This window comes from Phaethon lepturus, unplaced genomic scaffold (assembly GCF_000687285.1).
Source record: "Phaethon lepturus isolate BGI_N335 unplaced genomic scaffold, ASM68728v1 scaffold21122, whole genome shotgun sequence".
Lineage (NCBI taxonomy): Eukaryota > Metazoa > Chordata > Aves > Phaethontiformes > Phaethontidae > Phaethon > Phaethon lepturus.
Window position 1 is genome coordinate 62,924 of NW_010522945.1, and position 13,967 is coordinate 76,890.

Consider the following 13,967-nt stretch of genomic DNA (forward strand, 5'->3'; position numbering starts at 1 on the left):
GTCCTATTCACAACCTCAATAAAAAGCTCTAGCCTTACTTGCAGACTTAAGTTCAGGCAATTTGCAATCTTCCATAGCTGAGCATAGGAGCTGCAAACCCGTACTGTAAATGACTGACTAGTACCTATTAAAAACTTTAAACTTGACATACCGCAGTGGAAACAGAACACTGATTTAATTTTTCAAATCAGAGGCTTTTTTCTCTTTATTCTATGCTTCTCAAAACAGCAAGAATGATTTGAGACTACTTCTAGCTTTGGAACAGTAAACACTATATTGGCTTCTTTCATAAGCAGTCTGAGTGCTGCCATTTAAAAAAAAAATATATCTGAATTTCTTCAACTACTGGAAACCACTCCGCTTTTGTAAGAATTTTGCAACTGTCTTTCATGCCAATGTGTCTTTGTAAAGCACCGGGTGTTAGAAGCAGCATTTTAGTGGCAGTGGGGGAGGTGCTTTTCCAGAAGTATGTTGCTAGACATTAAATTGTCAGGTCTGCTTCTAGGTATGGCTAATGGAGGAAGTGAATGCAAAGTAATGAAGTGATATAAAAAAGCAACCCCTCTGCTACCCTAATTATGCATTCTGGGCACACCGCTTAAACCTCGTTGGGAGAATTAGCATTGAGAGTGATCGTAAAGTACTGTGAAGTTCAGTAGTTCCTCTTCTGTTATGTTTGCTTTGTTTTTACTTGAGAAAAGGATTAATGTTCCTGTCCACAAATTAAGTGTGGATTCTCAGAAAGTCTGCTTTATGATCAAGCTTCTCCGAACATAATATATTACTCATTTTACACAAGGAATCAGAACTTTCTAAATTTATAAGTACTACTGAAAGCTGTATTGGAGAGATTTATAGATTACAACTACAGTGTCGTTCTTGTCTTAGTGGTAAATTGGCTTGACCTAATTAGCAAAGCTAAATAAGCAGCACAAAATCAGACAATGATTCATAAGTTATAGAATTTGCATGTAAAACAGTCAGCTACTCATTACAAATGCAGAAGCAAGAGGCTTGGTGTTTTTCTTCTTCACGCTCAACTACATGTGATAAAACTTAATTCCAAGTTTCTTTTTGGTTGCCTGTGAAAGCACAGATTTTTGTACTTTAATCGTTGTGAGGAGACAGTTTGCATCTGAAAAGCAGAACTTTCTGCAATTGAAATTGCATTTTACAGCCAAAATTCAGTACTACTTGCTTTAAAAACCTCATCGTTCCCTCAAGTCAGCTTGAAATCAATCAAATAGCTTTGAAGACTTAAGTGCTCAAAAAGGAAATGATGGTTAGTGGCTGGTTTATATTAGGTCAGAGAGAGTTATTTTGGGTCCTCACTCCACTTTCATATGATAATTTACTGAGTTTTAGTCTCTTTGTTTGGAACTGTGTTTTATATAAGGAATCAAGAAAAGCAGTATACTTTGGTCCATCTTCAGTTCATAAAACAGTTGTGGCGTTTCAGCTGAATCTCAGGAGAACTCAGAGAGACCATACTAGAGCAAATGGGGCCAAATGCAGCTATGGTGAGCTAACAACAAAAAGGAAAAGCGAAGATCGAAATGTGGAACACGTCTCATCCTCAAAAAGCAGTGAAGGTGGGGGTAGTTTGGGAGAAGAAAGGGTACCTGTTACTCTTGGTAGCTAGAAGCCTCCAACTAATGTGGAACCAGAAGCCTAGTCTGAGATAAAACTGAATTTTCTCAAACCCAGCCAGCCAGAGATCCCTCTGCATAGCAAGGTGTGAGGATCAGCTTACTCTTGAAATGATGCTGCCATCTGGGGTTTATTTCTTTGTACGTTTCCGCTCTCCTGGGTGTATGAGCCCTTGTCAGTGAAGCACCTGGTTTAGACTTGGGAAGTACTGTCCCTTTCTTTCCAGGGCCACATGGAACCAGTTTTGCAGAGCTTCCTTCCTTTGCTGCTTTAACTTGTACTCTGAGTAGTGTTTCCCACTGCGCTTGCCATATATCACGTTGTGTGGGTTTTTTTCTCCCCAGGCACTTATGGATCTGTGCAGCAAGTCTCCCTGTAAGAATAAAGGCACGTGTGTCCAGAATGGAGCCCAGACTCGCTGCGTCTGTCCATCTGGCTGGACTGGTGCTTACTGCGACGTGCCCGATGTCTCGTGTCAAGTGGCAGCTTCACAAAGGGGTAAATAAGCATCCTCTGTGCTTTAACTGAAAACGTTTCCCCATGCATCGTTGATCTGCACTGCCTTTCGCCACACGCCTGTGAACACAGCGTGCATTGGAAATCCCAGAGAGCTTTGCCTCTAGATGGTCGATCGTGGTCACTTCTAAGCTAAAAGATTCTGCAAGACTGTATTTGGGAGAATTGAATATTTTATGAAGTCTCAAGGTTTTGATAATACTGTTTTACGTGGACTGCCTTTTTGGAAAATTCATTGGCCGTTTATGCCTTTCTGCTAAATCCCAGGCAGGCCAGGTTTAAGACATGTTGTCCTTGTACAAGAAAGGCATCTTGTAACTCATGATCTTTGTAAGTATTTCTGTGAAGAATACTAGCTACTAAGTGTGAAATTCAGCTATACAGGTAATACCATGGCCCTCCAAAGTAGTAATTTCCTGCTTCGGATGATGTACATGTAAAAGATGTGGGGTTTAAGTTAATTTCTTCCTGGAACGTGGGTTGTAGCCCATGCTGATGGACAGTGTCATGCCATTTTCAGTCCAGGAAATCCAGACAAACAGATTCACTGTGGAAGGAGAAGGCTGTCAAGCTCCAATACCTTTTTCAGACTTTCTAGGTACAAATGTTGAACCTTTATATTGCAACAGTATCAATTCACAGATGTATATTCACCAGCCAGTGGTAAAATAATACAACAATACAAATACTTTGTGCCAGTGTTGATGCTGATGATCCAAAGGGGACAGAGCAGTGACTCCATTCAGAAGCCAGTCTAGATTCTGACTCACTATAATTTAAAAGAGTAACTCTTCAATTTTTCAGTTTCAAGTTTTCAGTTCGCTGGGTCTAGCCATATGCATTCCTGGCTGAGCTACCAACACTCGTGTGTTTTCATGTGTTTGCTCACTTTATTTAACTTTGTTTCAGGAGTCACAGTGGACCAGTTGTGCCAGCACTCTGGTCATTGCTTCAATGTTGGAAACACGCACCACTGTCAGTGCCAGGTGGGTTACACTGGCAGTTACTGCGAGGTGCAGCTGGATGAGTGTGACTCCAGCCCCTGCCAGAACGGTGCTACCTGCCGGGACCACCTGGGTGGATACCAATGCGAGGTAATGCATGTTGGTTTAGTAGGAAGAGGTCTAAATATTTAGAGCATTGTAATGCAAAGGAATCAAAAGAAATCAGAAACACATGCAAGTGGTAGAATAACTTCAAAGAGGGGATAAAAGAAACTTGCACCTGGAAAGAATTTTTAATTTAGCTGTGGCAGAAGCAGTGCTGCTGAGAGGCTTTTAAGACTGAATTAGAGGTGTGATTGTGAGGAGTTGTGATTGATGGGCGTTTGAACTCCTTGCCTCTTTGGAGACGGACTTCTTATCTTGAAAGATTTTTTTTGCCGGAGGCATGGTTTGTATTAAAATATATGTAGAATGCATTAAAGGAATGTTGTATTCTCCCTTTGGATGGGCAAAGTATCCCTTGCCTCTTAGGGTGGGAGCTGCTTTCTGTTTCCTACAGCTGATCCAGAGAGCAGCGTAGACCATGAGATTATGGTGTATCAATCTTCCTAAGCTTTTCAGAATGGTAGAACACCTTGGAAGTTCATGCCCAGAAGGAAAGGATGAGCTTCATGTAAACGTAAAGTCAAAACTGCTAAGTCAGTCTCAATGCTAAAGGGTGTCAGGATTTGATGGCTATATTTTGCAGGAATACAGTCACTCAAATTCAAACATGCAGTGTGCTGTTGAGCAGTCACATGGTCAAGTTGTGTGCTTAAGATGGCTGGCTGTGCAGCCCTTGAAATCACTTGCAGTTGTATAGCTACAAAGGCAGCCATAATCTGTCCCACTGAGGGTTTGTTTTGTCTGTGTTAGCCCTTCTCAGATGTCTACTAGTGTATCTGTTAGGAGAAGATTATTCACACTTATTTTTATACTGGCAGTGTGTGTCTGGATACCAGGGTGTCAACTGCGAATATGAAGTGGATGAGTGCCAGTTTCAGCCCTGCCAGAATGGAGGAACATGTATAGACCTCGTCAATCACTTCAAGTGCTCCTGTCCACCAGGAACTCGGGGTATGAAGCTCAGCAATTAAGTGAATGTTACAAGAGTGAATTTTCCTTTCTGACTGCTGATTTCATGACGCAGAGTCTAAAGGGAATGCATTATTTTCTTTGAAGAATGTTCCCAAAGTGCACTGAATCCCTTGAGATACATATTTTCTCTTTAAAAATAAAAGCTGCTTTTTTATTCCTTTTTTTTTATTATTTCTTTTTTCTTTTAAAGGAATAGGTCATGACAATGTCCTTTGGGGAATGTATGATCTGTCTTTGGCAACGGGGATGGACTAGATTACCGTTAAGATCTCTCCCAAACCCTGTCTGTTTTGATACAGTAAATCCAAGGTTTCTTTTATGCTACAATGATACGAAATGTACAGAGAACTTGCTTAGTTCTTGCATAATTTCCAGTGTCCTTCACTTGTTTAAGTTTGGCCCTGCATTGTCCTCTGTCCTGGAGTCTTTTGTGGAAAAGAAGTTCAGTGCCTCTAGGCTAACTTGAACTATTTCACCAAATTTAGGCTCTTTTATTAAAAGCTCTTTTTTTAAAAAAATAAAAGTCCACAGTTACATAATGTTGGTTTTCAGCAAGTATGATTCCACAGCCTGTTTAAGGTCATGTTTCTTGAAACCTAACCTTCTATTTCCCTGTTATATCTGACCTGATGGCGCTGACTTCCGCCTTCAAAAATGTTCAGGATTACACATTTTAACCCATCAGTGAATGCTTTCTCACTTGACTTTTTTTCTTACGTTTATTTCTCAAGACAATTAAAGATTTTTTACATTCCTCTGAACTTACTTTTTCTTTCTGAACTGTGTCATCTCGATGTAGGCAAAATCTCCAGATGTGTGTCAGATAGAACTAAATTCTTGGTTCGTAAAGTAAATCTAAGTAAAACTATAAAATAATCTAATATATTTGCCTTCTACCCATGCACATTACCAGTTCATTCACTTTAATGTGGCTGTCAGCACATCTCCCCAGTCTGGATAAGTGTTTATTTCATTGTCAATCATTGTGTTAGCAATTCTTCATTGTTCTTAATTTGGTCCTCCCAATTTATAAAAAAAAAAAGTTGCTTCGTATGTAGGTACATCAAAGTGTGTATTTATGTACCAGTTTCTGCGTTGCTAGAATTTCTATGTTGTACTAAAGCACCCAGCCTCCTTTGAGAGGTTATGAAAGTATTGCTTTTAATTCTTCCATCTTTTATTTGTTGAGATGAATTACTTTTTGGATGTGACAAATTATTTTTTTTAAATGAAAAGAATTAGAAAAGATTGATATAATTACTGACAATATCAAGACTTAGCTTTTATCTCTGACCCAGTTTGAAATGAATACTGATGCCAGTGTAAGCATCCTCCATTTTTAGGTGAATGGCTTTACTTGTTCTAGATGAATCAACTGTACTAATGGACAAAACTCCTTGCTCAGCTTACCCTCCCTGTCCCCTTTTATCTGTACACTGTGCAGTGAAGGCAGAACCAGTACCAGACATTGTCTCTTGAAAGGGAACTGCAGAGGGAGAGGGAGAAACTGCCATCCCTAGCGGGTGTTGAGAGTTTACTGTAGGTCCCCAGGAGTCAAGCTGCAGGAATGGCGTGCTGGCCAGGCATATGTGTTTTATCACAGTTGCTTTTCTGTTGGTTTGATGTTGCTGGTTTTAATAATGTCGCTACAAATGCTCTTTGCCAAGTTTCAGGGTTACCACCAAGTTAAATGAATGGTGGGAAGCTCACAGCCTTGCAAGGGCAGCGCAGGGCGCTCTGGCTATGTTCAGTCACAGGGCTAAATGGAGTGCATCTTTTTTGGTTTTGTTTTGTTTTTGTGTTTTTAATTATGCCCTTAAATTAAGTCAAGCATGAAAGCTGCTAAATACCAGTATGGCCTACCATTGAGCACAGCCTGGATCTAAAACACATGCTCCCTGGGTCTGATCTGAGGCTGTCTGTCTGCATGGGGTGTGGATTGTATTAGGCTGGAATCTTTACCTGTTTATATCTGGGACTGTATGTGACATGGTCTTAAAACTTCAGGAAATGAGGCCATGACACTGTATTCTCAAAGTGTTACCTTTTACTGTCTTGACAGGCCGTTTCTGTGAGGAGAACGTTGATGACTGTGTTTCAGACTCAGGAGTACCCCGCTGCTTTAATGGAGGGCAGTGCATTGACCAGATCGGGGGCTACAGCTGTGTTTGTCTCCCAGGCTTCGCAGGCGAGCGATGCGAGGGGGATATCAATGAATGCCTCTCTAATCCTTGTAACCCTCGTGGAAGTCTGGACTGTGTTCAGCTGATAAATGATTATACATGCATCTGTCGTAGTGCTTTTACCGGTGAGTACTCGTAAACATGCTTCCAATTTCAGGCTAATATCTTGAAAAATGGTCATTCTTTCGCTTTCTGGCAGTCATGTTATCTAGTCACTTCCGTTTACAATATCTGATTGTTTCCCTACACAGTTTTTAAACCAATCTTTCTTTTAAACCTTCTAAGAAATTTGGCTTCCAGAGCTGTCTCAGAAAAAGGAATCTCCTGAGACACTTGGCTGACAGGATTTTTTTTTTTTTTCCCCCATGGTACTTTGCTCTCCTTCATTATTTCACATGTCTAATATCGGACGTGTAACTCTTCACGTGTCAGCTTCTCCATAGCTTTTCCTTTTGCAAAGCAACATATGAATTTTCTCTATAAATCAGTGTCATGGTATCCGTAATTAGCTTTTGGCCTCCTTTTCTGCTCCTCGCTCACTTTCTTCCATATATTGGTGATATGGTCAGGATGGAATATTCTATGCACAGACAGACTGTACATTCCTAGCTTAGTGATGTGATCCTTCCACAATCCAACTTTGAATCACAACTTTGCAAGAATTTCACACTGTGCAAACTTATGTCTCACTCTCTCTAGAGCTCTTCTTTGTTAGTATTGCTGCTATTCTGCTTTCTGCCTCCCACTGGGCTTAAGTTTGGGCTAATAGTCTCCAGATGTGTCTTAACTTTCAGCTTTCCAGTTTCCATGTCAGTTTAACTTCTTAATGTATTCAGTTCTCCTCTGTTAAAACCTTTCACTTTCCCTGCTTACCACTTGACCTTCTCTGCATGCTTTACTAGTAGTTTTTACTCTTTTTTCCCCCCCTTAAAATTTAAAGATGCTGCGATTTTTCACTAAATTTGTGATTGTCAGATGGAGAGAAATCACAAGGGCATATATTTGAAGAATTCATATAGTAGTTTTTGAATGCACTACCTAGGCTGACAAAAGAAGTTCCTAAAAGAGTGACATATGAGGGAAGTGGAACCAGGCTAGCTAGTGGAACACCAGTGCAGGTCATCAGGTTTAAATTTAAGCCTGTCTGTTAAGCTTGCTTTTATGAATTATGCCTCCTGTTGCTTCTGGCTCTCATGGAAGGGTTGCTGAAACTTGCAGCATGGGGAGTGCAGACCTGCTGCACTCTAGGAGGAGCAGAGAGAGCTGCTGTGTCTCAGACATGAAATCTGTCTGGAAACGTTGGGCACAGAGGGGGAGCATGCTTCTTCCTCTGGCTGTTCGTCTTCTGTGCATTCCACATTGACCCTTCTGCCTGGGAGGGGACGGGGTGGCTTTGCTGTGGTTTGTGACTGATAGGATGCCAAGACTCCGTGGGCCATCCTGCCTTGTCTGCTCCTGTCTGTGAGCAGTCAGTCTTGGCTGCACATGTGTGGAGACTTCTATTAATGTTTTCCTAGGGGGTCCAAGTCATGCTTAGGTCATCCTCATCTTTTTAAAGTCTGGTGTCAGAGTTTGACTCTGGGAGCTGCTGCAAATGCTAGTCAGTGCAGTAAGACCTCTGTCTAGCTGATCAGTCTGAGGGGAGTCCGCTTGCTTTCCTATTCACTGATGTTACATCTGGTCCTGAGGGGGGTTCATTCATGGTTGGAGTGTGGTTTGCCTTTGGACTCATTGAGCGTCTCCCAAAAAGTAAAGAAGTCTTAGGACCCCCCAAATTGATGTGGTACAGCACCTTCAGCCTCTGTGCTTGGCTAACTTGGGGGTGACAGCAGCAAATTCTGTCTTTGCTCTGGGTTGTACGCATTCTTGAGAAGGCAGGCAGGGTGGGCTGTCTCCAAATACACCTTGTGGATTCTGGGTTTGTGCCTTCCTCTACCACTACTTAGGCAGCTACGTAGAGAGCATGTGTTATCTGAAGAGATGTTCCTTCCCTGTTCTCAGAGGAAGGTCTCACTGGAGTGTTTGACTCATTGGATATTCATTGGAGTGGTTTGCTTTGTGATGGCTTTTTGATGTGCACTCACATTTCTCTGCTCTCTTCTCCCCGTGTGTCTACATCTCAGGTCGTCACTGTGAGAGTGTGATAGATGTGTGTCCCCGGAAGCCTTGTCAGAATGGAGGTACCTGTGCTGTTGCCAGCAATATGCCAGATGGGTTCATCTGCCAATGTCCTCCGGTAAGCACCGTATCCTGAAACTGGATTGCCTGCCTCAGCTGTAGAGTTCTCTGGCTCAGTCTCATTAGTTTCACTGGTCCAATGTAGGTGAAAATTGTCTTTTCTGTACTACTTGCAAAGCTGTGTCCTTGGATACTCCTTACCCACATCCTTTAGTTTATCTGCTTAGCTCAGAAACCCAGGGCTTCCAGGTGCCCTAGGAGAGTGATGCTGCCTGTTGTTACCTCAAATAATTCTGTTGTTGAGGCAGGATAGCTGGCTTTTCAGTCTTAAACCTAGCATTACATTTCGACAATTTTTTTGCTATCATGTGTTCTCTGTGCTTACTGCAAGATTCCCCTTGTTCATGACTCCTCTATGTCCATTTCAAAATGTAATGGAGCCTTCTAAGTCCCTAGTTTATCCCCGAGGCTGGATCCAGAAAATAATGGCTCCTGCAGTGAGGCTAGAGGAATTACGGGGATAAAGGGTTTGCACGTGACACCTTGCCTCCAGCCCTCAGACCACTGAAGAATAAGTTTGTGAGCCTGGTTGATTTGGTTTTTGGTTTTTGGTTTTTTTCCCCCTAGGGTTATTCTGGAGCAAAATGTGAGTTCAGCAGCCACAGTACTTGTGGACAAGTGAAATGCAAGAAGGGAGAGCAGTGCATCCAGACATCTTCTGGTCCAAGGTGCTATTGCCCCAAGCTGTCTGTGGGAGAGGAATGCCAGACAAACACGGGTTGTGCCAGTGCCCCCTGCCAGAATGGTGGAAGCTGCCACCCTCATTCTCAGCCTCCTTACTATTATTGTCAGTGCCCTGTTCACACCCAAGGCAGCCAGTGTGAACTGCCTGTAACTTTCAGCCCAGAGCCCCGAGGATGTTTGGATTCCCAGTGTGCAGAAAAAGCAAAAGATGGCTATTGTGATGAAGACTGTAACACTCATGCCTGCCAGTGGGATGGAGGCGACTGCTCCCTGACAATGGAAGATCCGTGGGCCAACTGCTCCTCTTCACTGCGCTGCTGGATGCTTTTCAATGGACAGTGTGACGAATTCTGCAACACACCCGAGTGCCTGTTTGACAACTTCGAATGTCAGCAAAATAGCAAAATCTGCAAGTAAGGCTTGATCCTGAGAACGGTTTCTCTGTGTCACTAATATATCTCCTGCTAGCGCTTTCAGTAGTTGATATGCTTCATGCCTGCTGCTCCCATCTTTTCTGTTGTTTGTGCTGCTGGTTCTTGCTCTTGCTGAAAGTTTGGCATCAAGGAGTTTCTGCTGCTGTGTGTACTTTTTGTCTATTTTTGGAAAGAAGTTCTGGAATTTGTATGCTTTGAGCTAAGTTGTGTCCTGGTTTCAGCCCCGTCCCACTGCGGGAGGGGGAGTGAGTGAGCGGCTGCGTGATGCTTAGTTGCCAGCTGGGGCTAAACCACGACATTTGATAGCATGAGCAATGGTAATGTGTTAACCTGCTTGATGGATGTGCCCTGCTTTCTGTGGAAATGTAAATGGGAGGCATTTCACTTTGTACTAAATTTTAATAGTACAGCCTCCTGTCCTGAATTTCACTCCATACGAACGATACCTGTATTTTTATCCCTGCTGTATTTGCTACCTCTGAATGTGTGTTCCAGGTTGTTTGTCACAGCACTTCTTTCTCTTCAGTTACTTGTGATAAATGCTACAGCTCTGCTGTGATGATTCTCCCTTGGTGAGGCAGGAGGTGTTAAAGCTTTATCTTAGTAAAAAGAATAAGCAGGTCTCTTCCACTGGTACCAGAATTGAAGCAATGTTCTTGGGGTGTTCAGTGCTTGATATGTTCACCCTGCCAGATTGAAAGCTTATCCTGGGGTCATATTTCTTCTCCTTATATCATGAATATGAGTGTTATTTTACCTCAAATGATTATGAAAAGTGTAAGGCCTTGGCCCCTAAACTGTGGATATACTGTACAGAATGTGTATGTCTCATTTGCTGCCTGTAACCCTTTTGTTGTTCTAGGTATGACAAATATTGTGCAGATCACTACGCAGATGGCCGCTGTGACCAAGGCTGTAATAGTGAGGAGTGTGGCTGGGATGGTCTGGACTGTGCTGGTGACAAAGCTGAGAAGCTGGCAGAAGGGACCCTAATCATTGTGGTCTTGATGCCCCCTGACGAGCTGCTGGGTGATGTTCGCAGCTTCTTGCGCACTTTGGGAACTCTCCTGCATACCAATCTGAGAATCAAGCTGGACTCACAGGGAAACCCCATGGTATTCCCATACTATGGGGAGAAATCGGCAGCACGGAGTCGGCGATCACTTGTGATCATTCGCAAGCACAGAGAACTAGAGCAAGAGGTCATTGGGTGAGTGGCTGCCTGTGTGTCCCTCTGGTCTTGTTATTCTGGTAGCTCTTGCTTGTACTTGTCTGGGGCATTCTGGACCTTCTAGGTCTGTAGCCATTTTTTTTTATGGGGAAATGTAAAGCTATTTGAACTGCCAAATTCAGTGCTGGGTTGGAAAGATGAACTTAAAAGGCTGCAGTTTAACCTAGTGCTTTGGCAAAAGTTTCTGTCGCTGACCCTCTTACTGTGTCTCTGCAGCACCAGGGTGTTCCTGGAGATTGACAACCGTCAGTGTGCAGAGGATTCGGAGCAATGCTTTCACAACACAGAAGCTGCTGCAGCTCTCTTAGCTGCTCAAGCCATCAAGGGCATGTTGCCCTATCCTTTCGTGTCTGTCCAAAGTAAGTAACTGCAGAGGGAAAATTGCTTGTGGAAAAAGGCAGTCATCAAACTTGGGCTTGCAAAATTCATGCTCAGATTGTTGATCATCATCTTAATATGTCTCACTGTTCAGTGTAGTTTCTGGGAGCTAACTTATTCTCCCCAGTTATAGAAGTATCTACGTGCAATATGCTTATTCTGCTGTGAGGGAACATCTGTTAGTAAGGCAGGGCAGTTAAGTTTGGAGCCTAGTCATCTTCATACCTGTAGAAACAGTAATCTGTCATGTGCTGCAGCAGTGTGCCACACACCACAGTGATCTCGTCTGCACTAAAAACCATTCATGTGCTCTAAGGCATGAATTCAATGAAAAAGGTGCCATTGGAGGGAAAGGACAGGGGCAATTCCTCAGTCTACCAAATGTTTTCTCCTCTGGCAATATGTAATCCCTTTGATTTCTGCTCCACTCTCCCTCAGTCTGAGGCTCTTCTGCAACCTCGTACTGACAATACACTGCAGGGAAGACTCTTGAGTGAGAAAAGCAAATATATATATTGAAGATCGTTGTCTCCACTTTGTTAATTTCATTGTATTTTATCTGGAATTTTTAGGTGAACCCTTGTTACCACCAAAGACCCAGTTGCTTTACCTACTTGCTGTGGCAGCTTTGATCATCCTCTTAATCCTTCTCTTGGGTGTGATGATGGCGAAGCGTAAGCGCAAACATGGTTCACTGTGGCTCCCAGAGGGCTTTATTCTGCGCAGGGATCCTAGTAATCATAAACGTAGAGAGCCGGTTGGGGAAGATGCTGTTGGACTGAAGTAAGTTTGCATTTAGGCCACTGACAGGATGTTTATCAGTGTGTTAGAGGATTTTGAGTACATGGTGTATAGATCTTTCATTAAAGGCACTTAAATCCATAGAGAAAGCGGTCTTTTAAGTTAGAACTTCTTAGGCTATTTCTCTACATTTTTAAGACATCTATTTTGGACAGAAGAACTTTTAATTAACTGTAATCTATAAAATGCTAGTAAGGAATCTGATCTGGTTATGTTTGGTTTTCTGACACTCTGTTTAGTTCAGTGGTTGGGTACTGTTTGCACACTCTCCTCCTGGAATAGGTGAGACATTTTTAGGTTGATAGGTGACAATGAACTCTTAATACATCTAGCTCAATGCGTTAAAGACATGACTAAAATAATGGAAAGTTTCAAAAGAAGAATCCCACTTATGCAGTTTTGGCTTTCCACTGAATTAACCAAATTTGCAGGTGTAAATGCATTTAATGCCACTGTTGACTGCCTGAGATTTCTAATTTCTTGGTCCCTCTGTTTGCAAGCTACCAAACTTGCAAGCATCCCATCCTTGGTCTCTGCAGGCTAGTGTAAGTAGCAGTAGTAGCACCTGCTCAACCTGCAAAGTGACATGTTCTCCTTCTTTGTTAGAAATCTGTCAGTCCAGATACCAGAGGGTAACCTGGCAGATTCTGGACCAACTGAACACTGGGCAGGTGACGGTGGACCTCAGCCAAAGAGACCAAAGGTAAGGAGCTCCAAGACTTGAATATCAACCGAAACTGCTGGTGAGGAAAACAGCTGCATTAAGGTACAGAGTATACCCCTTGCTCAAAACTTCCCTTTGCTTAGGGATTAGTAATATATAACTAATGCTAGCTGAGGAGCAAATCCTTATGTTAACACTGCCACCACAGGCCAGTAGAGAAACCGCGTCACTTCTGTTCCAGTGTCCCCTCCCTACCCAGGCTCCATCAAAAGGGAAGAGAAGGTTAACGGTGATATAATGTCTTGCAGTTCAGGCCTGATAACATATGGTGGGAGCGTCAAAGCTGAGAATGCCAAGCAGAGGTCAATGGAGACTGTCATTAGCTTAAAACAAAACCAAAACAAAAAACCCCCCAAAAACTAAGAAAACCTTGAGAACTTTCAGTGTCTTTGGCCACTTGATGAGCATTTTGAAGCAACTGCTTATTTCCTGTGCTCAGGCTGAGGATCAAGCATTGCTCCCGGAGGGTGATGAGCAGATAGATCAGCGCCAGTGGACACAGCAGCACTTGGAGGCAGCAGATGTCTGTGGAAGCACGTCACTAGCCCTTACACCACCTCAGGCAGATCAAGAAGTGGATGTTCTGGATGTCAATGTCAGAGGGCCAGGTCAGTACTCTTGTTCTGCCAGCAAGCCACCGACCTCCCCTGTCTCCAATGGCTGGGATTGCTAATGTTTAAAAGTTATATGGAGCATACAGGAACTCTAGCAGAAATTTTATGGTACTCAAGGAAAGCTCATGTGCTCTCCAGAAAAGAAAGCTGGAGAGATGGGATCATGGTCTGTAGCACATGGAATATCATGTAACCAGGAGAAAAGGAGTTCACTTAGCAAGCACCTGTAGGAACTACAGCTATAGGATTTCCACACAGACTTGCTCTCTTTCATTCTCAAATGATGAGAGCATTCTTACTGCGTCTACTGCTTCTTATAAGTGTAGCACTAAGGCTTTGTAACTTGGTAAGGGACTGCGTGGGTCATCTGGTAATAATGGATTCCTGTGTTCTGAGAGGAGAGAGCTGACCAAGAACTTTATCCTGGTCGGAA

General features: G+C 42.9%; 1 protein-coding gene across 1 annotated transcript in view; it reads left to right on the top strand.

The window, feature by feature from the left end:
- The window catches only part of NOTCH2 (notch 2), a gene marked incomplete at its 5' end in the record, with an annotated part of 75,165 nt that overhangs the window by 53,218 nt on the left and 7,980 nt on the right, over positions 1-13,967 (top strand). The window contains 11 exons of the mRNA XM_010281991.1: positions 1,995-2,148; positions 3,076-3,260; positions 4,094-4,226; positions 6,310-6,555; positions 8,554-8,666; positions 9,236-9,765; positions 10,649-10,996; positions 11,234-11,376; positions 11,968-12,178; positions 12,803-12,899; positions 13,360-13,528. Coding sequence (XP_010280293.1) covers positions 1,995-2,148; positions 3,076-3,260; positions 4,094-4,226; positions 6,310-6,555; positions 8,554-8,666; positions 9,236-9,765; positions 10,649-10,996; positions 11,234-11,376; positions 11,968-12,178; positions 12,803-12,899; positions 13,360-13,528 — 2,329 coding nt within the window. The remainder of the gene's footprint in view (positions 1-1,994; positions 2,149-3,075; positions 3,261-4,093; positions 4,227-6,309; positions 6,556-8,553; positions 8,667-9,235; positions 9,766-10,648; positions 10,997-11,233; positions 11,377-11,967; positions 12,179-12,802; positions 12,900-13,359; positions 13,529-13,967) is intronic.